This window comes from Molossus molossus, unplaced genomic scaffold (genome assembly GCF_014108415.1).
Source record: "Molossus molossus isolate mMolMol1 unplaced genomic scaffold, mMolMol1.p scaffold_m16_p_27, whole genome shotgun sequence".
Taxonomy (NCBI): domain Eukaryota; kingdom Metazoa; phylum Chordata; class Mammalia; order Chiroptera; family Molossidae; genus Molossus; species Molossus molossus.
The window spans coordinates 1,757,574-1,784,892 of NW_023425363.1; the positions used below are offsets into that span (position 1 = coordinate 1,757,574).

At 59.8% G+C, this 27,319-nt stretch overlaps 2 protein-coding genes across 6 annotated transcripts in view; one reads left to right on the forward strand and one right to left on the reverse strand.

The window, feature by feature from the left end:
- The window catches only part of SLC5A10 (solute carrier family 5 member 10), an 86,823-nt gene that overhangs the window by 44,901 nt on the left and 14,603 nt on the right, over nt 1-27,319 (forward strand). For 3 of the 5 annotated variants that reach the window (XM_036278336.1, XM_036278338.1, XM_036278337.1), the window contains 2 exons: nt 346-551; nt 3,863-3,998. In XM_036278336.1, the coding sequence (XP_036134229.1) occupies nt 346-551; nt 3,863-3,998 (342 nt within the window). Of the gene's footprint in view, nt 1-345; nt 552-3,862; nt 4,008-27,319 lie in introns of all 5 variants that reach the window. The other 2 variants (XM_036278335.1, XM_036278339.1) reach the window with 1 other exon arrangement.
- Nucleotides 494-25,504, reverse strand: FAM83G (family with sequence similarity 83 member G). The gene is made up of 5 exons (XM_036278334.1): nt 24,973-25,504; nt 14,449-14,616; nt 6,467-6,591; nt 4,499-5,741; nt 494-1,067 (listed from the first exon to the last, which is right to left on the reverse strand). Exons 1-5 carry the CDS (start codon nt 25,492-25,494, stop codon nt 696-698), a joined length of 2,430 nt encoding a protein of 809 aa, XP_036134227.1. The 5' UTR covers nt 25,495-25,504; the 3' UTR covers nt 494-695.

Sequence of the window (27,319 nt, forward strand, 5' to 3'; positions counted from 1 at the left end):
ATTAAGAAAAAATATTTTTGCTTCCTTGAATTGATGGTTTGAAGCCTGGCACAAACACCCCTTGCCTAAGGCCAACTGGCACCCAAAGGCCAACAGGACACCGAGCTGCCCACATGGGAAATGCTCATTTAATAGTATTATTTTAAATACATAGAAAATAGTCATTTGAATTCACCTTTTTAAAAACCCTCTACCTTCCCACACTCTTCCAGACACTGGGAAAGGTAAATTGGGAAAAAGTCCATTTGGATGCTTCAGGAAGTTCCTGTGAGGTGAGGGCGCTGGGGGGCTGGGAGTCAGGGCCACCAGCCACCAACCCGTCCCTGTCCTGCCCGCCCTGACCAGCTTTCGACCAGATCGGCGGGTACGAGCATCTGGCAACGGCCTACGCCCGGGCCATACCATCCAGGATCGTTGCCAACACGACCTGCCACCTGCCACGTGAGGATGCCATGCACATGTTCCGAGACCCCCACACCGGGGACCTCCCGTGGACTGGGATGACCTTTGGTCTGACCATCATGGCCACCTGGTACTGGTGCACCGACCAGGTGTGTCAACATCATCGCCTGCTACCTTCTTGCCTTCCGGGGTGGGTTCTGGAGAGTCCGGCGGCCGATTTGCCAATCCATGTGTGGCCCTGGGAACACCTGCTTGGTCGGTCTGGGCTTGGGTGGAGGCCGCGGACGACCTGGCTAGGGGTCCTTGTGGTCCCGAGGGGTCTGGACCCTCCCTTTAGAGTCAGATGAGGCCCATTGGCTGCCGCCTGTCCTGGCCTTCAGTTGCTTCGACTGGGACAGTCTGGAGTATGGGATTCCAAAAGGGCTCGGGTGCACTACGGTGGCTCTGCCGTCAGTCAGGAGACTGGCGTTTCGGGCCAGCCTTGGGCTCCTGGGACCCGGCAGGAGGCTGCCTTTGGCCTGCCAGTAATGGGAACCCGCTTTCCTGGTAGAGCTCTGGGCGTCCTCAGCAGCGGGGCAGTACCCCGGGGATCTTGGGGTCCTCAACGGCTGTGGGAAGCCATCTTTCTCCCTGGTCCCCAAGGCAGGGACTCCATAATGGTGGTCCTGGGAGAGAGAGAAAAGACAGAGTGACATCCCAGGGAGCATCTCCATCCCTTCCTGCAAGATGTGTGCCAGGCAGGCTGCAGCCAGCACACCTGGCTTGTCTCCTGGCCCTGCCACTCACTAGCTGGTGGGCCGGGACCAGTTTGCTTCGAAATTTGTGCCTCAGTTTTGCCTTGTATCATATGGGAATAATTCCACCTTCTGTGGTTGTGATTGGGCAAGTGCCCACTGTTCCTCGATGCCCCTGTGCCAGCCTCTGCCTGTCAGTGGGGCTGGGCCAGGTGTCAGAGGCGGGGCTGATCTGGGCCCTCGTTCCGGTGGAGCCGGGGTGGTTCTTCACGCGGAGTCTGACTCCGGTCCTCTCGGAGCTGTGAATGCAGCAGGGGCTCAGGCAGCCCCCCTCTGGACAGAGCCGACAAGGCCTCGCTCTGCCGGCCCTGGAAGGCCACCGGCAGCTCCAGGCAGCACTCGGGGGAAGGGGCCTCGTGGAGCGCAGGGCCCCCACAGGCACAGACCTGTGGACCAGGCTGCTGGACCCAAGCCCCAAGGGCCCCATCACTGGAGTGAGACAGCCAGGCCCCAGGGCCAGCCCAGCCCAGCCAGTTACTGTGGGTCAGCGGGAACGGCCTCCCCTGAGGGGTATGTTCAGTGAGCTGCATCACGGCTGGAGCACTGAGGACCAGAGGGGAGGACCGGGACTGCAGCCAGAGTGAGTGACCTTTCACGGGCCATGGCTGCCTGTCAGGGAGGGGTGCTGCCTGGGCTCGCCCTGTCCGGAGCAGCCGGTGCTGGCAGACTCCCCCTGGGCTGACAGCGCACAGCGATCCACGTCGGGAGGCTCAGAAACCCTGGGAGGTTGGGCCTCAGTTTCCCCATCTGTAACATGGTGCCCCCAGATTCTCACGTTGGCCTCGCCTCACTTGTGGGCCTCCAAGGAACATGTGATTTCCCGGGAGGTTCCGCTCGGCTCTCCTGGGAGGGCTGAGGCCAGCGAGTGCGGGCTGGCGGGAGGCTGCGGGGGGAGGGCTGCGGGCGCCTGGGCTGCCCCGCCGAGCCAGCCTTTGCCCCCTACCCCAGCACCGCCGTTTCCTCCCTTCAGCACAGGCCTGGCGTGGTACTGGCATGTCTGGGCAGGGTATCATTCAGGAGATGTTCCCATGAAGGCCAAGTGGGCCTGGTCGCGAGGTTGCGGCTGACCGGGCGTCCCTGCCTGGGAAAGAGGGCTGACCCCAGGGGGCCCACAGCCTGGCCCCAGCCTCACCCCCTGTCCTCCTCTTGCCTAGTCTGGGTCTGCCAGAGTCCTCACAGAACAGAGAGTGGTCCACTGGGTCCCCCCTGTCTGGTCCTCCTGGCCCTGCTCTGCTGTGACCCTCACTAGCAACTGGGGGCTCTGCAGGACACCGGGGGGCTAACTGGACCCAGTCCCAGGCCAGGATGCCCCTTCAAGATGCCCAGTCTGGTGGCAGCGCTGTGTGCTGGGGCCAAGGGCACTTTTCATTTTCTTCTTTAGACTTTTTTTCACTATCTGCTAGCTCATCCACAGTGCATAGGCTACACTCTTGTAATTAGAAGCAAACAAAACCAATAAAACAGGCCTGATGGGGTCCTGAGCCTCAGCTTCTCCACCTGCAGAATGGGACAGCAAAACCGGTCCTGCCTGCCTCCCCAGGGCCGGCCCCGAGAGCACAGAATGAAATGATAGACTACAGCGTTCAGGGTTCCGGAAATGCTTCTCCTCTCCCAAGAGGAGTGGCCCTAGGCTTCTGTGTCCCCAGACACCAGTGCGGAAAGGTCTGCGGAGAGCTGCGTCTCGCCTCCGCAGTGTCCAGACAGGAAAACCGAGGCCCAGAACGAGGCAGGGCATCGTCCCCAAGTCACCAGAAGTTGGTGGAGGAGCAGGTTGTCCGCACACCAGTGCAGCCACCCCCTGTGCCCGGTGTGTCACGTGCCACCGAGGGCCATGCAGTCAAGGGGATGCTGGGAACCACCTGTTACACTGGCACGTTTGGAACATAGCTAAAGTCACAGATAACGCCTACATCTGAGTTGCTGGTAGTGATTTACACTGCAGAACAGCGAAGGGAAAATTTTTATTTAAAAGTTACCGATTGCACAACACTGTGAACATCCTGAAAAGCACACTTTATGTGGCTGAACCATAGGTGAATTTATATCTTGATAAAGCTGTTCAAAAAAAGCTTTAAAACAAAGTAGAATCGTAACGTCAGAGTTGGGAGAGATCTCAGATGCCATCAGCTCTCATTACCCTTCCCTCCCCCTCCCATTCTGCAGACCTGGAAACTGAGGCTCAGCTAGGAGCTGCCTGCGGCTGCCCGAGGGCATCCTAGAACTGTAAGCTTCCCAAACCCTAGGTCTGAAAGCTTCTGATCTCTGCCCAGGACACAGACCAGCTGGTGCCAATGTCTCCTCCTGCACGTGCATGAGTCTCTCTTGTGAGGGTGCCGGAGATGGGGGAGCCCCCATTACCAGTCCACACAGGGTCTCTCCAGCCCTGCCATCTGCTGGGTGACAGGCTGGGCAGAATCCGCACCTTTCCTGCTCAGCTGGGGAGACTGAGTCCCTGGAATGAGAGTACCTTGACTCCAGTTGCAGCCAATCGGGGTGAGCTCTGCTTCTGGGGGAATCGTCAAGTATCGGGCTGGGGCTTTGGTTGTCTCGGGCGAGTCTGGCACTGGTGGGACAGCATGTCACGCCTCTCCCGAGCCTCACCAGGGAGGAGTCCTGCCACAGGTGCCCCGAGGGGAGCCAGGACTCACTGCCTTCATTGCCCCCAGGTCATCGTGCAGCGGTCGCTGTCTGCCCGGGACCTGAACCACGCCAAAGCAGGCTCCATCCTGGCCAGCTACCTCAAGATGCTGCCTATGTGCCTGATGGTCATGCCAGGCATGATCAGCCGTGCGCTGTTCCCAGGTAGGGCAGGCGCCAGGGGCTGGGCCGGGGCTGCAGAGGTTACCAGGAAGAGAGGCAAAGGATGCATGTGAGCTGTTTCCTGGCCTGGGGGAGCAGGGAGGAGAGTGGTCCCCAAGCCCACAGTCAACGGGATCAACACAGAGGTGGCTTGGCGTAAGGCCTGACAAGGACCACTCACAGCTGTGTACATTGGGGATTTAAACAAATACCTCTGCCACTACCATTCCCTAGTCCAAAAGCCCGGCGTCAACTCCCTATCACACCGTGGGTCTGGGACCTCTGGGCACGTTAGACCCATTTCCACCCAGACCCCAGAAGCTGGCAGAGGCTGCCTTTGGGGGACACTGGGGCCGAAGGTCTTTGCCACACATGTGGCCCTGGGTGGTTTCTACCCACTCCCCGCCCCCATTCCTTAGGGAGCCCAGGAGATGGCCACTCTGGGTGCTCAGGCCCAGGGAAAGGGGCTCCCGGACCCCTGGTGCGAAGGGACCCCGACCCACCTGTGCCTCCTTGTCCACGGAGCGCAAGGCCTGCATCTTCCGCAGAGTGCTGGCTTCTTCTCTCTCCTGGCCTGGGGCCCACAGTGACCCACACGGGGGCTCACCAAAGGCTCCGCGGGTCACGTGGGGGGCACTCAGCTGTCGGCGGGGGCGCTGGGCCGGCCCATTGGCTACCTGCTCTGAGTGGCGCCTCCGCAGAGGGGCTGAGCTCTCCCTCACGTCGAAATATTCATCTGACACAGAAGAGGAGGCCACTGAGGGCCGCCGGGGGCCACGGCCAAGGCCAGAGCTGCCCGAGAGGCTGTCCTGGTCGCTGAGGGTCACGTAGTCATCATCATCTTCCTCCTCTTCCCGATCTAGCCCATTGGGGACCAGCCCCTCACCGTCAGGGTCATCCTGGGTCACAGACAGCTGCCGCTGGGGCAGGACGTGGCCTGGGCCTGGTGTCCTGGGCAGCCTATGGCCTGGCCTGGCCTGGGGCACCTCCTCTTCGGGGCTCTCTAGGGCCCCGCCCACACCACTGCCCTCCTGGGCAAGCACGTCTGCCACGGGGACCGTCCGGGGCTTGGGCACAGGGGGTTGTGGCTTGGGGTCCTCCTGGGGGAGCCCATTCTTGGTTGGGACCCCGTCCTGGGGGCTGCTGGGCTCTGGAGCAGGGCTGCAGTCCTGGCTCTGCCTCCACAGCTGGGTGCCGGCCTGGGATGTGTCTCGGATCTTGATGCGGTTTATCTGGCTGGGCTGGGGGTTCCAGATGTTGGGGTCGATGATATTGATGTAGCCCAGGATGTCACTGCCTGGCTCGGGGTCTGGCTCCACCCACGTGGGCAGGTACTCGAACATGTTGGCCCGCTCCAGGTTGAGCAGCCCTGGGTGGATAGGCAGGGGCGGCTCGGGGGGGTCTCCCGGCTGCTCGGCCAGCACCGGGCCCCGCAGCCCCGCGGGCTTCTTGACCTCCTGCTTCTCAGAGGAGACCTTGGCGATCTCCTCAGCGCTCTTGGCCTTGACTAGCGCATACTTGGGGTTGACAAGCTTCTTGGCCACAGTGCCAGAGGGCACCAGAGGGACCACAGAGGGCAGCACAATGGGCTCCGGCTCGGGCTCCTTCTCCATGGGGATGCCCTTGAGGCTGACGCCCTGTGACATGAGGTACAGCTCCTGGAACTGCCGGTCAAACGTCTCCACCACTTGGCCGGACAGCACGGAGATCACGTTCCGGTCCGTCCTCGCGGCCGACCACGTGAAGCTGGAACACAGGGATGGGCTGCCGGTCAGGCGTGCGGGCCCACTCCCTCCCTCGGCCCCGCGCCCTGCGCCCCGCAGTGGGCGTCCCAGAGCCACCACACATCCCACAGGCTGCTGTCCATCAGACCCTGGCAAGGGGCCCTGATGGGGTCGATAAGTGAGGGGGGACAGAGGACAGGGCACAAGCCTCAGGGCCAGACCTCAATGTGGGTCCTCAGGCAAGTCAGACACCAAGCCGTCCCCACCTGTATGAACAGCACGACGCTGCGTCCCTCTGCAGGTCACAGCATCTTGAAGGCCACTCACTGAATGCCCAGAGCAGCACTGGACACCTGGTGTCTTTGTCACCACCCACTGTGCTGCCCCCTGCATGGCAGGGCTCACAGAGCTGGGCCACGGTTGTCCTAATCTTGGCCCTGTCCCTGAAGATGGCTTTCAGATGAACTACCTGTGGGCCCGGGAAGACACAGCCTGGCCTGGCCCACACCCCACCTTCAGGCTGGCGACACCTCTAGGCTGGAACAAGTCTCACAGACAAAAGCCCTCCTCTGACTGTTTCTGGAGACAGCGGGTGGCGTGCAGGTGTGCCCCAGCCCAGCTCACACCTCAGCAGTTTGGGGACCAATGAACCGGAATAACCAGGGCGTCGCAGGCAGGATTAAGGGCAGAAACCAGCCGAGATCCAGAGCGGCCTCTCCCCCCAGCCCCCACAAAGCCAGGAGTCACCTGTAGGAGCCACAGATGGCTCGGTCTCCATCCACAAACATGAACTTCTGGGCCAGGGCGCCCTTGAACTTGGTGGCCGACCGCGTGAAGAACTCTGTTCCCCCGCTGCTCCGTACCCTGAGATTCTGTGTAGGGGACAGGAGACAGAATCACATGACCACAGCACTGACCACACTGAGGGGAGGCCCAGCAATGTCTGCCTGGGCTTCAGGGGCTCTGGGGGAGCCTGGATGGTGAAGGATGAGCGGTGAGGCCTGGGGAGGGCGGTGGTGTGGGGGGACTGCAGGGTCAGGGCCCAGGCGGGATGTGAAGCTGGAACAGACAGTGGGGGCCTGAAGGATGTCCACAGAGTGAGCCCAGGCAGGACAAGGCCTGTGTGGCCAGGCCAGTTTGGGGAGATCTGCTACGGGCAGCAGGGTCTTGAGCAGGAGGGTGTGGACACAGTTTAGAAAGGTCCAGCGACGGCTCGGGCTGTGCAGGGGAGATGGAGCCACAGGGACCTGCCCCCCACTCTGGCAGATATGCGCTTTCCCAGGACGGGGGACTGGTAGGCGTCTCCCTGGGTCCGCCCTGGCCCCCACTCTGGCAGATATGCGCTTTCCCAGGATGGGGGACTGGTAGGCCTCTCCCCGGGTCCGCTTCGCGGGCTGTCTCAGTGTCGCTGCTGGTCTCTGCTCACCGAGGGCAGGGCTCCCAGCAAACCACCTCTCTGGGGCCAGCCACCGCCTGGTCCCCAGGAGCAGCCCGGCGGACAGTCAACCCCACTCCCCACCTGGCCTGCACTGTGTGGCTCGGGTGCAAGCTGGAAGGCCTGGGGGCCATGGGAAGGCAGCTGGGCCCGGCGAGGGACGGGTCTCCCCGGCGTCAGAGCAGTGCCTCAGGCCAAGATCAGGCCTCTCCGGCCCTTCTCTGGACTCTGGCCATGAAGAGCCCGCTCTCCCTGGTGCAAAGTCTACGGCTCTCTGTGGGCTGGGTGCTGCAGGGCCCGGGGGGGGGGGGGGTCCCCGCACCCACAGAAGGAAGCTGTAGCTCTGAGGGAGGGCAGGCCCCAGGAGGGGCCAGGTGAACCCGGCTGAGAACTCGGAGTTGAGGGAATGGCTGGGGGTACCCCAAACCTCAGGCCTGAAAGGAGACTTGGGCTCCTCTGTGCACTGTTGGGGGGTCAGTGCCAGAGACCCAGGCTCCCGGGTGCCCCAGAGAGTCGACTCAGGAGGCCTGAGGTCAGGCTGGGAATTTCATTTTTAACCCCTGCCAGGTCTGCTTGAATGCCCCCGTGATGGGAGTCTCACTCTCTCCCAAGAGGCTCCATGCCAGCTTTGGGCACTAGGCTGTCCCACCCTCTCTGATTTCTGTCACCGTCACCCACTCACTGGCCTGAGCTCACCGACTGCCCACTCGTTCTCTCACCCGCCAACCCCACCAAGGTCCCCAGCCGCAGACGGAGATGGCGGAGACGAGGGCCCCATGTCGGCGGTGTTCAGGAATAATGCCATCTGTGGGGGCTGGGAGAGGCTGACGTGGGAAAGACAGGGAAGGTCAGGGTCAGGGTTAGCATTCCAGACACGGGAACACAGCAGCTGGGGCAAGAGCCGCAGTCCATCTTAGACACATGAGGACCTCAGGGGAGGTGGGGGTCGGCAGGGGGGGGCAGTGCGGCCTGCACAGTGAGCTGAGGGGCGCTGATGGCAGACCCTACACCTGCCAGGGCCTGCCTCGGCCGTGGGGGCGGCAGAAACCATGGGAGGATTCAGCAGGGAGTCGCGAAATTGGAGCTGTACCTCAAGAAGAGGCTGGTACCCAGCAGAGGACACATGAAATGAAGGGGGAGCCAGAGGCAGAGGACAGGAGGGGCTGCTGTGGGCAAGGGAGGTGGGCCTGCGCCAGGGCCAGGGCAACGGGGCAAAAGGGATGAGTGAGAGCCGGAGTTTGCCCTCCACTCCTACCCATGGCTTCAGGTGTGTGACAGGTCTCAGACCCCCTCTGTCCAAGATTGAGGGGCAGGTCATGGATGCCCACCCAGCCATGGGGTGAATAGCTGTCATTGTTGGGCCCATCCCAGAAGGCAGATGAGCCTCCGCTCCCAGGGCCAGCTCCTCTGCCCCCCAAGACTGCCTGTCTGCACACAGCCAGCTCAGCGGGAAGCTGGCTACAGCCCAGGACAATTAGTGCTCATGACTTTGTACCCCACACAGAGCACGCTCAGGACCAGAAATCGGAGCAAAGATCCTGGAGGCGGTACAAGGCCCTCCTTGTTACCTGTGCCTAAGCACGGCCAGCTCTCCGGCTCCTGGCCCAGCGCGCTGCGCACCGGGGCCACGGGCTCCTCCTCAGCCTGGGGAACAGCCACCAGCCTCCGTCCCCTCTCTCCAGGGTCTGCCCCCTGTTCTGATGGAGCACTCAGAAGATCGTCACCTACGTCTCAGTGACTCAGCTCCGTGAGAGGCACTGTGTTTGCTGGGTGACTCTGAGCAAGTCTCTGGGCCTTAGTTTCCCTGTCTGCATACTGGGGACCAGCCTCGACTCTAAGGCCTCTGAGCCCTGGGTTCAGCAGCAGGTGGGGCCTCATGGCAGCTGCCACTCCCCCTCCCCCGCCTCATATCAGCTTCCAGGCCTGTTTTCCTGGGTGGGCCCCACCCCATGGGGCCTGGCCCAGATGAGGTAACGTCTCAGGAGTCAGGGCTTGGGTGAGCAGTAGAGGCTCCCACAAAGCCGCATTGTGTCTGAGCCCCATGACACCTCTGGCAGAGGACACAGCGGGCAGGGGGCGGACACCTGGAACAGCAGCAGCGGGCTGGCCTAAGTGGGATGCCCTGGGCAAGTCCTTGGACTCTGTGGAACCTCAGTTTCCTTGTACCTGAAATGGGGCAGCGATGGGTCCCCAAGAAGATGTCAGGGGAGCACATCACCTGTTCCGAAGGTGGCTTCTGCCCCAAGCGTGTGTTGGGCAGGGTGGGGGTGGGCACAGCAATGGGGCAAAACTCAACACCCTGCCTCACACCTCATCCAGCCTCCTGAGCTCACAGAGATGGGACTGGACTGTGTACTAAGTCTGCCAGAGAGGGAGGCAAAGGGGACAAGCCCAGGCGCTCTGAAACGGTGGGTCCAGGGCATCGTGAGCTCTGGCCAGACAGGGCTCCAGTCCTGGCGCCAACCAAACACCGTTTTGGCTTCTCCACATCTCAGTTTTCTCATCTGTGAGATGGGCCTCCCCACCCTTATGCCACAGGGCTGCTGCGAGGACTGAATGAAACCACAGTGCATGCAGGTGGGGGCCTGGAAGGTGCCTGGCACTCAGGGGTGTGCCATCAGTGCCAGGTGACAAGGTGGGCCGTGGCTGTGCATGCTGGGGTGTGGGCGAGAGGGGACACACAGGACCAGGAAACCTGAGCATGGACTCGGGTTCAGGGAAGCCAGGACTGTCAGCTGCACGAGATGGCCAGGTGGGCTCAGAGAGGAGGCGGGTCGAACCCCCTGGGACTAGAGCGTGGTGGCTCTTTCACCCCCACACTCTGCAGGGGCCCGCTGGCATCTCCTGGGCCCAGGGAGGAGTGGGGAGGCCCACAGGTGCACCCTCACCAGGCCTGGCCAATGACAAGAAGACCAGGCCAGGTGTGCAGAGCGCAGGAGACAGAGGGCCCAGGTCCCCGTGTGCTGGGTGCCTGCTCTCTTCTAAAGGGATGGGGGAGGGGCCAAGGCACACCCTGGCCTTCACCTGGCTGCCATGAAGCTGGGACAGGAAGCACCTTTGTGACGCGGCTCTGGGGACAGGGCCTGGCAGTGCTGCACCAGCTCGCTTGTTGGAGGGGCTTCCGCTCTTCCCCCGGGCTGGCTGCTCAGGCTCGGGGCTGCGGCTGCTCCAAGCGAGGGGACTGCCGTGGGGCTATCCTGTGCAGCACAGCACAGTTAACAACATTCCTGGCCCAAACCACCAGAGGCCAGTAGTTCCATCCCAGTGGTGGCCATCAAAAATGTCTCCGGACACTGCCAAATGTCCCAAGCCAGGCAAACCCCTCAGTTTGAGAAGCCCTGCCCCACACCCTGAGTCCATCACAGACCCAGGCCAGGGACAGAGAGGGGGGGGGCGGGGCACCAGTGTGGGACCTGAGCTGCAGGCCGAGGCCTCGCACCCCCACCCAGCACCTTCCACAGCCATCCTGCTGGGATTTTTTTTTCCATCAGAAATGGGTCCAGACTTTGCCCAGGCGGCTACTGGCTTTTCCAGTTTGGCTGCACAAAGCCAACCAGCTCTTCAGATCGGCCGGGCATCTCATAGCTCCCGTCCTCTCCTAAGCTATGCGCCTCGGGACCCAGCCTGGCTCCCACTGGCTCTGGGGTATCCCTTGGCACCCAGTCTCACCCCCAGATGTGGTCTGGCCGCGTGGCCTGGCCCTGGGAGCGTGAGGGCTGGGTCGTCTTCTGAAGGCCTGTTGCCCATTTGTAACAGGGACCTTCATTCCCACACTCTCCACTTGATAGGCCGTCAGGGGCCAGGTGCTCGGGGAAGACTGTGGCCCTCACACCTGGGGAGCTGCTAGTATGTCCTGCTACCTCAGCTGACACCCAGAAAGCAGCTGTTTCCAGAATGTGCTGGTGTGAACTCAAAGCTCCGGAGGCAAGTGGCTGGGGAGGTGCTGCCCAAGCAGGCCTGAGGGTGGGCCCCAGCCAGACCGTGGCTAAAAGCAGGAAAGGAAGCCCCTTGGCTTTCAGACCAGAGCTGGGCTCTCATGGAAGGAACTGTGCCTGTCCCCAGCCAAAGACAGGATGGGTGTCCTGCTCCCGCATGGCCTCTGCCCTTCACAGCAGCCCTGGCAAGTAAATGATGGTATTCCCGTTTCCAGACAAGACAGAGGCCCAGAAAGATTCAATGTCTCTGTCCAAGGTCATAGCGCAGGTGGCAGAGCTGGGGCTCAGGCCTGGTTCCTAGTGTTGCCCCTCGACTGGCACCCGACACTGCCGTGGCCACAAGTATGACCTCACCATGTGCACCCTGTACCTTGGGCCTGCAGATCTGAGGGCAGGTCGAAGCAGAGCCAGCCAATGACGGCAGGCGGCCGAGGGCGAGCCCGGGATTACTGGCAGAGGAAGTACTCCCAAGACAGGTCCGGGCCCAGCCGGCCCGCGGGCAGGGAGGTGGGCCGTGTGGGCAGGCCCCAGACAAGGTGACACTTGGCTAGGGCTGGGCCCACAGGAGCCTCTAGCCACCCATCCAGGCTGTAGAGGAGGTGGGTTCAGAGGTGAGAATGGGGAGACCAGGGTTACACATGCTTTCCCAGGAAGCACCTGGCTCCTGGGCCTATCACCCTGCAGACCCTGCCAACTTCCCAGTGCAGGGCGGTGCTAGTGGGCAGGCTGGGCCAGGAACCCCCAGGGCGAGCTGCTTTTCCTGTGACCCCAGCTATAGCTTCATTTTCAAGCTGGGGCAGAGGGAAGAAGGCCTCACACCCACACCCTGTCCCCTGCCCAGGGCCTGGGGTTTATAATTTCTTGTTATTACCAGGAACTGCATAACTCCCCTTAGCTCATAGAGCACTTTTATAACCTCTGTCTCCTCTAATTTCATCCTCAAACAACTCCAGGAGGCATCATTATAGCCATGAGGCCCTGGGGGCTCAGAGAGGCGGAACCACACACCCAAGTCCCACAGTGGCCCTCTGGCAGGTGCAGCCTCAGTCGGGGACATCGGCACCAAGGGTCTGTGCTGATCCCTCACTACTGGATGGCAGGTTCAGCTCAACTTGGAGGACAAGGAGGCAAGTCACAGCCTCCCTCAACCTCAGGTTCTCCATTCATCCTGCGAGAGCCTCACACGACGGCGCAGGGCCCCTTCTGGCTCAGGCATTCCAGGTTCCCACAAGGCCGTGAGGCTGCAGCAGATGCTCAGTCCCCCAACTGCACGGGGAGTGAAGGACAGGGCAGGCGGGTGGGTGGGGGAGCAAGGCCGGCCTTGCAGGGAGGGAGCTGCGCGGCCTACTAGTGGAGCTCTCGGCCCGGCCCCACCTGCCCCCACTTCTGGGAGCTCCGAACACTCCAAGGAGACTTGATTTTGGGATCTCCCTACTGCGAAGAGGTTTGGGCACAGGACAGGGGCGAGGCCCCTGGAGCAGCCCCAGGTCTGGGCCCCTGCTGGGCACGGACAGGCACACTCCTGCCTCGTCATCACTCGATGGGAACGCAGGGGCTGAGCGAGGGGCATGCGGAGAGCCCCCGCTGGCACGTGGCAAGGGCGCAGTGGGGCAGGCCTGCTGGGTCTCCTGGGCCCAGGGAGGGACCGCACAGACAGCCCAGCGGTGCTCCGGTCTGCTGGTCACCTTTCCGAGACGCGTCTCCACGCTCGGGGCCTCTCCAGCATGAGCTGTCTGCCCGGACTCAGCGCTCGGTGCTAATTACACGGCAGGCAGTGCGGTGAGCGAGCGTGGGGTTTGGGGTCACCCACCAGGAGACCACATAAAAACGTCCCAACAGCGAGAGACTCACCATTCAGAGCTCACGCCCACTTGAAAGGCTCAGTTGGGATTGGGGGGGGCTACTTGACAAATGCCAACAAATTACAGGCACAGGTGCCCAGCCCCTTATTAACCAGCCTGGCATCTCCCCTTCTCCCAGGATTTTGTTCCGACCACAGCCTAAAGCACAAGGAATTCCAATCCACCCGAGGCTGCTCTCAGCCAGAGGGCTCCGGCGCTGGCCCCACACTCCCCCTCTCTAACCTTCTAGCTGAGTGGCACCTGGGCAAGTGCCTCCACCTCCTCACCTGTGAAATGGGAACAGCTGGGCTGTCATGTGGAGGAAATAATTAACTATGAAAAGTGCCAGGCAGGTGCGGCACATGTCCAACACCACAGAAACATTAGCTCTCGTGCACACGGATCTGTGCTCTGGGGACTGTGCCACACATAGTAGGTGCCAAGTGATGTCAGGGTGGAGGGAGGGTTCCCTCTGTCCCTAAGCAAAGTACCATATTCCAGGGTGTCTGCTGAAGAGGCCAGTGAGGTCCTGGAGCCCAAGGAGGGGAGATAATGTCCTCAAGGACACACAGCAAAGCAGTGCTAAGAACCCAGGCCCATCAGGACCCCCTCATGTCTGCTCCATGGTGATCCCAGGAGGACCCCCTCATGTCTGCTCCATGGTGTCCCCCAGGAGGACCCCCTCATGTCTGCTCTATGGTGCCCCCCAGGAGGACCCCCTCATGTCTGCTCCATGGTGACCCCAGGAGGACCCCCTCATGTCTGCTCCATGGTGCCCCCCAGGAGGACCCCCTCATGTCTGCTCCATGGTGACCCCAGGAGGACCCCCTCATGTCTGCTCCATGGTGCCCCCCAGGAGGACCCCCTCATGTCTGCTCCATGGTGACCCCAGGAGGACCCCCTCATGTCTGCTCCATGGTGTCCCCCAGGAGGACCCCCTCATGTCTGCTCCATGGTGTCCCCCAGGAGGGGTTAACTAGTTCACTCTCTATCTGCTTTCATTGCTCAAGTCCATTCTCACTCTGCATCTGAAGCCGTCCCTGACCTCAGCCAGAGGGAGCTCCCTGTCGGAGCCAGATCCTAGAACTGGTGGGTGGACGTTATAGAGACAGACTTTGGCTTAAACTCAGGAAGAACTTCCTGGGAGTCAGAGCTCTCCAGATAAGACTGAGCTGCCGGAGCCAGGCAGCGAGCACCTGCCACTGGAGGTGTGTAAGCAAGGACAGGGAACCAGCGTGCCATGGGCTACTTTGAAAAACATGTGAGGTAGACCTTGCGTGGGTCCCGGCACCTGGCCAGCAGGCCCTTCGTCGACGTCGACCTGCTCTCTGCCTGCTGCAGGGAGTTAGTGAGTTAGTGCCCCGACCCTCGGGACACTCGAGCAGAGGCTAGGTGACCACCTGGCAGGAGGCTTTAGATTCCTAAACTCTGTGCCTGGCACCCAACCCCGTCTCCAGAGGGCAGGTGCACGAAGTGTTTGCTGAGTGACGAGTTGGTCATCCGTGACCAGCCGCTCACCTTGAGGTGTCCCAGGTGCATGCGGGCTCGCTCACACATGTGCAGGAAGTATTTGACGTTACTCTCGTCCAAGATGATGTACACGGCCACCTTCCTTTTGAAGCCGGCGTCCAGCAGGTCCTTAAAGATATCTACATCGGTGAACATGTCCATGACCACAGCTATCACCTGGGAACAGGAAGAGAGACCGGGCCGTCGGGCAGTGCCACAGTGGGGACAGGAGCCTCGCAAGACTCAGCCGCCCACACCCGCCACCCTCTCCAGGTGCCACTCCAGGCCCACTCCCCGAAGCCTCGGGACCGGGACAGGAAAATTCCAGGCTCAGTACCCACACTTAAGACGCAAGATTCTCCGTCAGTGGCACAGACTGGACTCGGCAACATCAGGGAGTAGAGAAGTACATTCACCAGGCCTGTTGTTTCCCTAACACAAGGCTCGGGAACCCGAGCTCAGGAACCTGGCGGGTGAGCCGTGTAGGGGGAAGAGCGCGAAGCCGGACGAGGAGCCTGGGAGGAGCGAGCTCGCCCAGGGCCTGGAGTCAGGAAGGGTCTGGGCTGAGGCTCTCCTTCCTTGCGATGGTCAGGGCTCAGCCCAGGGGCCCTGTCACGGTCTGTTCCTGGGTTGCAGGTCATGCCACTGCCCCAGGACACTGAGATGAACCGCACATGTCAACAGCCAGGAGTCAGGACAGCCGCTGCCGTGCCCTCACTCAGGTGGCCGCGTCCCTAGGGTGGACTGTGGCAGGCTCCCGTGCTGCCCACACCAGCTCACGTGCTCTTCCTGTCATCTGCCAACCTTTGCCCACATAACTGCCCTCCCCTTTTTTGGACCTGGCTCAGGGCAGAGCCCAGAGGTCAAGGTGCACCTACCCTACCCAGCCCAGTCATAGCCCACTGTGGTCAGTGACACACCCGAGGTCTGAGGAGAGGTGCAGGCAAAAGGCAGGGTGATGTGGACAAGTCTGCTGGCCTCAGGGGTGGCTCCCAGGCATTTGGGCCCAGGGAGGCTCAGTGCCCACCAGGTGCTGGCCTTCAGTCGCTCTCCTCCCCCCATCCTTTCCCACTGGGCAACAAAGGGGAGCACATCAGACAGGGCTCCATACTGCTGGCCCAGAAAGACCAGCCCATCCCACTCTCCAAGGCTGATGTCACTGTCCTGTCCTAGATGTGAGAGCTTCCTGGAGGAGCCTCGCACAGTGAGGCAGGGGACATGCTCTGGGTCACACATCAAGCTGGTGACACTCAGGGTAGAACCTAGCATGCCTGTCAGGGAGCCAAGCTCACTCTCACCACTAGCAAGAGGGTGGCCTGGCAGGTTCCCCTTGCTGCAGTCGGTAGACGCAGCGTGACAGGGAGGCAGCCCAGGGCCTGTTGGCAATGAGGACGCACACGCCGGTGGTGCACCGGGCTGGCCCCTGCAGGCCATTAAGCTTCTCTGGGACCTCAGGCCCCTGGCCTGCCACAGACACAGTCTCTGTGTGTCCCCGAGCAAGGCATCCAGCTTCTCTCATCAGTCTGAGGGAGGGCCCAGCGTTCTCATCAGTACAGCAGGTGCAGTGCAGCTGAGACCCAGCCAGGGCTCCTGGTGGCTGAGGCCTGGGTCCTGTCCGTCCTCCAGGACACAACCACCCTCTTTGCGTCTTTACAGAACTGTTTCAGGCGGACAGAGGGAGGTGGGCCAGCCCAGCAGGGGAACCAGGGGAGGCAGACACTGGCCGTAGGAGAGGAAGCGCTTTCTGACCTGAAGTCAGGCAGGGTCTTGAGAGGCCGTGAGCTACCCCTCTCCTGAGAGATGTTTAAGGAGAGGCAGAGATCACCTGGTGAGTGGGTAGTGAGGGCACAGATGACCCATATCAGAGCTGAGTGGACTCACATAGCCTTGGATTTCATCAGTCAAGGGTGACAAGACTCTGCGGTGGGTGGGGTGGTAGCAGACACCTCCTCGCCTGGGACCCCACAGCCCCGGGAGGCCCTCGGATACGGCGCTCCGGCAGGCCAACAGCCTCACGTGCCACCCTGGGAAGGGTGCAACATGCTTCTCCCAGGAGGCAGCCACCCCTCCCCATCCTTGTGCCCTCCCCTGCACCGGATTGGTCAGGCTTGGTTCCAGGCCCTGCCCACCATGGCAGATGGGGGCTTGCCCTGTGCCTGGGCTGAGGGATGTGCCCCAGCAGGACCTGCTCCATGTTTGTCCTTCCCCACGTCACCCTCTGGCAGGCAGGATGCCTGATCCAGGGACCATCTGCTGCCGGGCTGGATCTGTTGGGGCCTGCTCCCCAGGATGGATCCCTCACGGGGTCCCAGGGCGGAACACTGACTCTCTCTAGGCACTGAGCTGGGTACTGGGGGTGGTCAAAGGAGGGCTTGTAACAGGTTCCCCCTAAAGCTGGGCATGAGGGAGGAGTGCTTGGCGCTCCCCTCAGAGGCCCCCACATCTTGTTCACAGTCAGGGCCCCAAAGGCTTTCTGGCAGCCAGAGTCCTGCACGCCCTTCCCCATCGGGTACCTGGGAACGCTGGGCCAGAGGCTCGAGACTGGAACACAGGGTCTCACCCCCACCACAGCACCTTCGGCCCAAGAGAGCACAACTGGTTCCGGGCCTGGTGCTGAGGACTGGTATGATCCAACAACTGTCACCTGTCCAGTCCTCACACACACTGCAAGGCGGCAGTCATTTCCCTCTTACAGTTGGGGAAACTGAGGCTCAGAGCAGTTCACTCACTTGCCTAATTACTATTTGAGTGGCCCAGCTTAGCTGTGACAGTGTGAGCTCATCAGGGACATGGGGCCTGGACTAAGGAGGGCCTCCGGGAGCTACTGCCAGCTGAGATGGGACCTAATGGCTTGCGTTACAGGGTGAGGGCAGCCAGGGACAAGCCACAGCGGCCCCTGAACCCTCAGTTTGCCATCTGCCCGTGGGGGCGTTGGCCCGGCTCACTCGGTCTGTCCCGCGCACACACCCAAGGCTTGGGCACAAAGCTGCTGGCCCTGCCTGGAGGGAAACACCAGCTGCTCCTGCAGTCCAGCCACATGTCCCCCACGGAGGCCCTGGGCAAGGCCAGGGCCAGAGCCATGACAGGACAGAGGGAGGCTGGAATCTAGACACGCCCCTGCCCAATGTCGAGGGACCACACCAGCGGCAAGCTGCCTGGGTCCCAGCCCTGAAGCTCACCCTGTGATACAGGGACCGGCTGTGTCCACATGAGTGCTGGGCCAACGGCCTGTTCCTCGTTGGGGGGACAGCAGGCGTGTGTCCCCTACTCCAAGCCTGGCATCACTGTGCAGCTGATGTGGCAGCCTCGGCCCACAGCCCAGAACCTGTATGGACTGCACAGGCCAGTCCCTGAGGGCAGGAGGGAGCCAGGTGGTTCCCGGGTCTCACTGACAGGAAAGGTGTTGCCACAGAACAGGCAGGGGCCAAACACCATGGGAACCACACTGGTTCCCAGCCCCAGAGAGCAGCTGGGGGGGGGGGGGTGTTGAGAAAATGGCTGTACTAGGGTTGGAGTGGAGGGGACATCAGCAGGGACTGATATCAGCACTGGGCTTGAGCGCACCTCATAACCAAATGCCTCCCCATGTCTCTCAGGGGATTGCAGTATGTGCAAGCTCCCAAAGAGTGTTCCTCTAGCATCTCCCACACCTCCCTTTCCTTTGCTGCACACTCCAACAGATCTGCCTCCTACCAGGCCGAATTCCCCACCACTCTACGCAGCTAGGACTACTCTCAGATCTACTCTAATCCCCCACCAATCTGCTGACAGTTTTAGAGTCCCTGCAATGTCCTTGGAATGGGTGAACATCCACTTGAGACATGCTGGCACGGTGGCCAGAGAGGGGTAGGGACCTCCAGGTCTCACCTCCAGCCAGTAGGATGGTGGACATGGGTATTTGGCCCAGGCCCCGATGCCCCACCATGAGCACCTCCATCACCCATGTAACCACCTGGTTTCTGGGGGGGACTCAAGCAAGGAGGTGGGGTCTGAGCCACAGTGGAGCAGCAACCCCCCTCCTGTGGCCACTGCCCTCAACAAACATGGCCTGAAGCCTGTAACACCTGCTGCTGGCACTGATGGCATGGCCCAGGGGCACTGGAATGAGGCCCCCCCTTCATCCCTGGGCCCTAGCAGCAGTCTGAGGCCCTGGCCAAGGACAGAGCATGACATTGGGTGAGTTGTGCCCCTCTCTGGGTCTTGTTTCCTCATCTGTAAGATGGGGAAGGTTGATGTGCCACTCAAGGATCTCCCTGCTGGGGGATCCCCAACTCCCTGTGCCCTTCCTGGGTGGCAGAGTGGGCTCTAGACTGTCCTAGGAAGATATATGACCTTGGGCAAGTGCCTTCATTCCCTCATAAGGTAATAACAATGCCCCCCCTGCATGGCTGTTGGAGGGTAACGTGAATTAATGCAGGTACACACCTAGCACAGGACCTGGAGCCCATGCTCAGCACACAGTCGCTGCCACTTTCCTGCGTCCTCATCATCATACCAACCTGAGAACTATTCCACCAGACCCCACAGCACCCTCTAGGGTGGACAGACCGGGAATCATCTCCTGCCAGTTCACACAGGATCAGGGACTATTGACATCCCCTCAGCCAGGGTGCACAGCCTCTAACACTCAGGGTCTGCAGGAGAGTCCCCAGAAGGATACTGCCTAAGTAGTGGGCACATAAGCCCTACACAGGGGTTGCCAGATTTTTTCTGTAAAGGCCTGAGAGTAAATTTTTCAGGCTTTACAAGTCATAGGTGTCTGACAGAATTACCCAGCTCTGCTATTATAGCGGAGAACAACTACAGGCAGCACAGAAGCAAATATATTTGTCTCTGTTCCACTGTTTACAGAATCAGGCAGTAGGCCAGACTCGATCCATAGTTTGCCACTCCCACCCTGCAATAAATCTGCCCTGGTCCCACCTAATACAACTTAACAGCAAACCTCAAAAGCATTAAATTGTTTCCAAGCAACTTCACTGCATCCCAGAACAAAGCCCCAAAATGCTTTTAAAAAAATCAAACTTCAGCATTCCACAACATAAAATTATCTGCTTTCCAATCAGAAATTACCAGACACACAAACAGGAAGATAATGACCCTCAGGAGGAAAAAAAAATCTATCAAAACTAACCCAGAATGGATACAGATGTTAGAAATGTCAGCTACAGACATGAAAACATGATAACTGTATTCTATATGTTCAAAAAGCTACTTACAGACACAGAAGATTTTTTTAAAAACATCAGATTGAACCTCAAGAGGTGAAACAATTCAATATTTAAGAAGAAAAATACATGGGATGGGATTAATAACAGATTAGACACTACAGAGAAAAGACAGTGAACTTGAAGACATGCCAATATAAAACAGTCCAAAATGACACACAGAGAAAGAGATTGAAAAAAAAGGGTCAGAGTTTCAGTGAGCTGTGGGTCAACTACAAAGATCTAATATAAGTGTAATCAGAGTCTCAGAGTGTGCCAAGGGAGAGGGTTGGGTTGGGGAGGAAGACAAAAAAATGTTGAAAAAATAAAGGCTATAACATTTCCACATTTGATGAGAATTATACATCCACAAGTTTAGGAAGTGCAATGAACTCCAAGCAGAAGAAACATAAAGAAAATGGCACTGCCCTGGCCGGTTTGGCTCAGCGGTTAGAGCATCAGCCTGTGGTCCAGAGAGACCCAGGTTCGGTTCCCACTAAGGGCACATACCTAGGTTGCAGTTTGTCCCCGGCCCTGGTTGGGTCGTGCAGGTGGCAACCACTCGATGTGTCCCTTTCACCTCTCTCTCTCTCTCTCTCTCTCTCTCTCTCTCCCTCCCTCCCTCTCTCCCTCCCTCCCTCCCACTCTATTTGAACCAAAAATGGAAAAAATGTCCTCGGGTGAAGATAAAAAAGAAAAAGAAAAAGAAAACGGCACCAAAGCATATTGTAACCACATCACTTAAAATCAGGGACAAAGAGAAAATCTTAAAAGCAGCCAGAAGGGAAAAGACCATTACACAATGAGAAACCAGGTAAGCAGGTTTCTCCTTGTAATCAACACAAGCCAGAGGAAACCAGAGCAACACCTTTAAGATCCTAAATGGAAAACTGTTAACCTAGATTCCATACCCTGTGAAAATAGCTTTCAAAACCAAAGGTGAAATAAGGACCTTTTCAGACATACCAATGCCGAGAGAATCCATTCCCAACAGACCTGCACCACTGTCATGAGTCAGAAGAACCCATCTCCAGCAGACCTGCACCACCATCACGAGAACCCATCTCCAGCAGACCTGCACCACCATCACTATGCAGATGGAGGCCGGAGACCCCAGAGAGACTGCTGCTGCCTCTATAGTGGAGGCCCAGCAACACCCACCCCCCGCCCCCCGCACGCCTGCAAGGGATCTGAAACAGAGACAGGAATTGTGCTATCCTGTCCCTGATCCCGTCCTCCAGCAGGAAGACTGGGACAGACCTGGCTGCAGTGCCTCAGTTTCCCATGTTCTTGACATGACCTGCTCTCCTTCCCTGGTGCTTGCAGGATTAATGAGATGCCGTCTGAAAGGCCAGGAAGGTTCTTCAGTCATTAAGGAGGCTTCCTGGGAGCCCCTGGCCCTCTGTGGGCAGGGTCCACTGACTCCTGGTACTCTCCAAACCAGTTTGCCCATCCTCTGGCTCTAAAGGTCTGTCACAGAGTTCAGTCCTACCTCCCTGATAGACAGGGAGCAAGTCTGTGATTATAGTAACAAATGCTGACCCAGGACCAAAGAGGGGCTGTAATGACTGCTCCTGTCCTCCAAGCAGGGAGTCACTGTCAGCTGGGCCATGGCTGGCATGAGCCATGTTCTAGTCTAGCCTTGGCCAGACTAGTTCCCTCATCTGTAGGTGACTCGCTCCTGTGCCTGGGGCCTCCCTCCAGGCTAGGAGGCTGGTGATGGGATCAGATCCTACTAGGGGCTCTGGTCCCATGTTGTATATGTGTGGGGACACTTCCACCCCTGCCCCGTCCCGACCCCGTCCAGCCTCTCCCCATCTCTTAGAGGCTGTAGCCAAGTGAGGCCAGGGCTCGCCCCTCCTAGGCGTGATGCTACAGGCCCAGCCTCTGGTATGCAGCTGAAACCCCATAGCAGTTTTCTCTCCAGATAAATCGCTGGCTCCTGGGGCAGGGGGATGGGCAGGCAGATGACATTCCATCTTGGAAAGTGGGAGCCCAGTGGGGCTGGACAATGTCATAGAGAGCACAAGAGCCACACAGATGTCTCAGAGCCACACAGCCAGTGGAGTCCTCTGAGACTCAGGGCCCACCCATCTCTCCCCAGCCTGGCCCAGGTGCCCCAGAGGACTCTAGGGTCACAGGGCGGCAAGGCGTCAGAGCTGAAGGAACATGAACAGTCTTCAATAACCATACCCATTTTATAGATGGGATGACCGGGGCTCGGAGAACTTAGGCTTGTGCCAGGTCACACAGAGGTGAAGGCAGAGCGGGGACCTGACCCCGCACTCTTGGCTCCTTATGCTGCGACCTACTCATTCCATTCTAGTCTTTTGGAAAAGAAGGGACCTGATGGTAGCCCTGACAGGAACAGTCTCCCAGGTCCCTGCCTAGGGTCTGCCCGCCATGCTGACGACAGGCCACGCTGAGGAGGTGGCAGGCTGGGTTTCCCCTGACTCAGTGCCAGCAGCCCCGGCCCATGTGCCCTGGTGGGAAGGGTCCAGTGTTCCAGCCAGGTGGCTAGACAGTGGGATCCCTATTCCCGGCCTGGGAAGGGGGCATTCTCCCCGCACTGGTACCAGGGGTGAGAGGAGGATTCGAGGGTGAGGGGAAAGAAGTGACTCATGGGAAGAGAGACGGCAGGAAGGGCTCCCAGGAGGGCAGCCAGGCAAAGGGCTCCGTCAGCATTTGTCAGCATCCGTCAGTGTCTCGGCCCAGCCCCTGGAGCCTGGGAAGCAGCCAGAGCAGGAGCAGGGGAAATGGGAGGATTGCAGGAGCTTAGGTGAGCTGCTCCTCCCTGCCCCACCAGGGCCACACAGGTCGGGCAAAGGACCTGTCCTAGAGCCTGAGGACAACACAGGCCTGGTCCCCACCCCGCCACCCAGAACTAGCTAGATGACCTTGGAGGGACTAACCAGTCAGGCCTCAGTTTCTTTTCTTTTTATTTATTTATTTATTTGGTGGAGATGCCGGGGAGGCCTCAGTTTCTACATCTGAAAAATGGGGCAGATAACACTACGTGAGATCATAAAGTGCCTCACACTCCATAAACAGTAGCTACTGTTATTACAGAAGGCTTAAGCATATACCATGCTGCCCTTGGGTGCCAGGACAGACGTGAAAGGGAAGCAGATGGGCTGGGAACTGGGGGGGAGTGGAGGGGGGGAGTCCCTACCTTCTCTGTGCCTCAGCATCCCCTCTGAAGGATGAGGCACTTGGTCTCTGTTGCTTCTGAGTCCCCTCCTGTTGGGCCTGCGAGGTTCCCTGCTGTCTGGGAAGGTGTCGATCTCAGCAGTGAGCCCCATTCTTAGAGAGATGAAAGCAGGGAACACTGCCTACCTGTCAGGTGAGCTGCAGAAAGCACTGATGTGGTACCACACAGACCAGGGTTTAAACCTGAGACGGGCTTCTTCCTGCTTATGTCACCTTAGACAGGTGACACCCGTAACCTTGTGGGGCTTTTGCGGGGAGCAAATAAAGTTATGTGAGGGCCCAGGGGACTACATGGAGTAGCTGGGTCTCAGCCCTGGCCACAGAGACATGGGGAGGCCACCCTGAGTGCCCAGCCTAGCCCCAGGCACCCCTATCTGGCCCCATCACTGAGCCAAGCTGTCTGTCTTTCTGTCTGGGGGAGATTAGACTCTGGCTGTTCCCATGCCAAGCTGGGATCTGGTGTCTACCTCCTTCCTACTCCCAGTGGGGAGGAGAGGATAAAAGGAGGGGGAACCCTGACACAGCAGGTCAAGTTTCCTTGCCTCAGTTTCCCCAATTTTATAAAGGTGGTGGAAGCTAGGTAATGGATCCCACTAGGCCCTCCCAGGGGACTGGGTTTTGTGACCTCAAGTCAGGCACCCATGTCAGCAGCACCTTTTTATCCCATATCAGGTGTGGGACAGGTTATTCAGGCTAGGAAGGCCCCTTCCTCCTCCCCCCTTCTCCTCCTCTTCCTCCAGCTCTTCCTCACTCCCATCACCTGATTCTATCTTCACAACAGCCAAAGAGACAACTTTTACCCTCACTACCTCCATTTTACAGACCAGAAACCCGAAGCCCCGGAGCTGTCTGGGACAGTCTTTGACTTGGCCAGCTCCCTCAGGAGACAAAACTCCACATTTCTGGAAACCGAAGCTGTGGCCACCTCCTCAGCTCCGGGTCCACTTCTGGTTTCTTTGCAGAAGAGCCTCCCCAGGCCTGTCTGTCAGCCACGATGGTCCCCAAAGCCAATGTTCAGTTTTTGTGTAATGTGCTGCCCTCTCTGGGCCTGAAACAGTGAAAGGTTAGATTCCTCTAGAAATACCTCACCCATTACCCAAGGCCAGGACAGACATTGCTAATCTTGCCAATCACTCACTGCTCTCGACTGAGGCAGGACCTGGCCTCAGAATCCTTCTCAACACAGCTAGCTAGGCAGGTTTCATCAGCCATGTCAGGATGTGCTTTGAAACCATGAAAAAGGCGCTTCCACTCCGCAGGACAGAGCATCTGCTCAAGGTCACAGCTCTCCAACAATGGCCTGGCAGTCTCCTCTCAAAATATGTGTCAGTGTGTCAACTGAGTATGGCTACCCATGCCATAGACACTGCACAGCTTGGCAGGGGTCTGGAAGGGAGGGCCATACAATGCTTGAGGTCTCTTCCAGTGGTGAAATCCAACCTAGGTGGACAACCCTCAGCTGAACTCACTCTGCTCCCACCCTGAAGACCAAGCCATCCCATCCCCCACATCCTTGGCCGAAAGGTTCTACCACTGCAAAGCTCATGAAGAGTCTCAGAGAGGATGAGCAACAGGCTAAGTTGCCCAGCACACCCAGTAAACAGACACATTTGAACTCAGACCTCCAGATCAGCCTCAGAAGGACTCAGGCAACTTCTCAGTCTCCATAACTACTCCCCACCCAACAAAAGCAACATTAGCGAGCTCACGGTGTGAATGACAGCCTGCACTTCTCCAGGCTGAATCAGAGCCATCTTCCAGCGACAGTGAGAGAAAGCCAAATAACCCCTCCCCACCCCATGCCACTGCAGCATCTTCTTCTGGGAAACCTGCTCACCAGGACTCTGGAAGTCAGAAATACCCCCAACAATGCACAAAGGCCCCTTGAGACGCAGCAGTTCACCGTGACCTGCCAGAGGATCCAGGTACCTACCCCTCTGCAAAGAATGAGAACCCCATGAAAGCAGGAAGGAGGACAGCCAGGAGACCCTCAGGAGACTAAGGTGGACTCTCCAAGGGGTCGGAGGGAGTGCTCACTTAAACGGGAGATGCTGGAGAGCAAGCCGAGCCCACTGGGCCAGCTCCCTCTCCGGGACCCCACCAGTGGCCGGCTCACCTTCTGGGCCTGGCTGATCATCTTGCGCACCACCTCCTTGACGTGGGCCTGCCCGTCCAGGGGCGGCTGCATGTACACGCTGGCCCTGGTCACACCGCGGTAGGCGATGGTGTCGGGCCAGCCCAGGTCCAGCTGTGGGATGGAGCGGTCTGACTTCTGGGGCCAGTACTCCAGTGAGGGCGGTGGCTCCGCCTCAGTTAGGTCTCCACCTGCCCCACTGGCCTCCTCTCGGTCTCCGACTCCATTGTCCTCAGGCCCCTGGGGGCAGCCCGAGTCCCCAGGGTCCTGAGAGCCTGGGTCGTACACTTCAATGGTCTCCAGGATGCGTTTGAGCTCCAGTTCCGAGAGGAAGTCCCGGATGTTCTCCCGATTCAGCACCTCGTAGAAGGCCTCGGGGCCGTGGGCCGCCAGGGCCTCCAGCGCCAGACGCTGCTCCTCACTGTAGAAGAACTCCGGCTTGGACTCGCTGGAGCGCCAGTTGACGTGGCTGTTGTCCAGACACTGCACCTGGGAGAGGGCCATGGTGCCACCTGCCTCGCGCTTCTGCCGGGTAGTTTGCGGGCGGCTCGGCGCGGCCGGCTGGGTCGCGGTGCGCTCCGGGGCCTCAGCGCGGTGGTCCCTGCGTCTCTGCCCTGCGCCCGAAGGAGAGCCAAGGGGAAGGCCGGGTCAGGTTAGCGGGCGGGCAGGACTGGGGTGACAGAGCAGGGCTGAAAGAGGGGTGGGACACAGCCCAGCGCCGGTGTCTGTGCCAGCAGGGACAGGGCACTCACGCCCCAGATTCCGTAGCTGCCTGAGGTCCTGGGCTACTTCTGGGGGTACCCGGGGCTGGCAGGGAACTTCCCAGAAGTTTCCGGTAGTGGGCGGCAGGAAGCCGAAACGGGACGGGCACTGGCTCTGTTCGGTGACGCCCGCATTCTGAGGGCTTCCGGGAAGAAAGAGGGTCTCAAAAGCCCCGGGACCGGGATGGGCCACCCACGGGGCCGGGCCGCAGGTGGCTGGGGACGCGCGGCTGGCAGGCGGGGCGGGCGCACGGGGCCGGGGCCGGGGGCTCGGGCGAGGACTTACCGGAGACCGCGGGCGCGTCGCAGACCGGCGAGGAAGCCTGAGGGTGGAGCGCTGCGCACAGGCGGTGGCGGGCCGGTGACTAAGTGCCACCCCGCCCACCCCGCCGCCACCTGAGGTCACGTGCGGCCCGGGGGCGGGGCCGGAAACTGATTCACACCGCCTGCGGACACGGACCCGCCTCCTCCGCTGCCCCAGTCCTAGGTGACAGAGCCCAAGTCCAAGAGTTCTTGGAACATTGCAGCCCAGCGAGGGTCAGTGTTCTTCCTGAGGTCACACAGCAAGTGAACAGCTTGGCACCCCACCCCCACCCACAGGGCCTGTTGGTAATCCTGGTCCAACCCTACCTATGCTGCTCCCCAGGTGAGCCGGGAAGTCCATGGATATGCCCAGCTGTCCAGTTGTGGACGTCGAGTTGGGGTACTAGGGTGGGAGTCCCCAGGGCCGGGGTAGAACACAATCTGACCCAACCTTAGGAGCCTTCACATAGCTTGGTGCGGACGGAGCAGGAACCAGTTCTTAGTGAGGAACCCTGATCCTGGCTGAGAGGGGTCTGCCTCCCCAAGGAGTGATCCTGCATCGTGAGCAGTGCCCCACCTGAGGGGGGAGAGCCAGAGAGGGCTGCTGCGGGCTGGGATTGGGCCCAGCTCTCGGCACAGCGTCCCTGCGGCTTGGACCCTGGTTATGGGAGGTGTGGGGACCACATCTGAAAGCAGACTGCCAGGGCAGGGACAACAAAGCCCATTAAACCTGGCCAAACAGCCCACACCCCATTTTGTGCGACAACCAGGCAGCCAGGCACCTGGCCCAGCCCTTCCCTCCCACCCCCTACCACTTGCCCTGGATGGGGCTGCTCTGTGCTCCGGCTGGGACCGGGACCCTGAGGACACTGCTCAGTGTTGCTGAGGGCTGGAGCCCCTGCTCCCTCAGGACCCTCACTACCTTGGTCTGCCTGTCAGGCCTCACTTGGGTCCACTGCCCTGAGCAGTGACTGCTTTCTCCCTACCCCAAGACCCCTGTGGTCTCCATCACTAACCCCTCAAGCCTCACATCGTACGCTCCGCCCTGGCCCCAGGGCAGCATCCCATGGTGTCTGAACACAGTGGTCCCAGAGACCAGGCCCCTGTGTCTCCCTGAGCACAGTCTCACAAGTGCCCCTAGCTCCTCCCAGGTGTACGAACACACACCTGCATCACCCTCACCAGGCAGTCTCAGTGGATGGGTACTGCCCTGAAAGTTCTGAAGCCTGATTTAGAGCCTCTCTGCCACTGGGGACCCAGAAAAT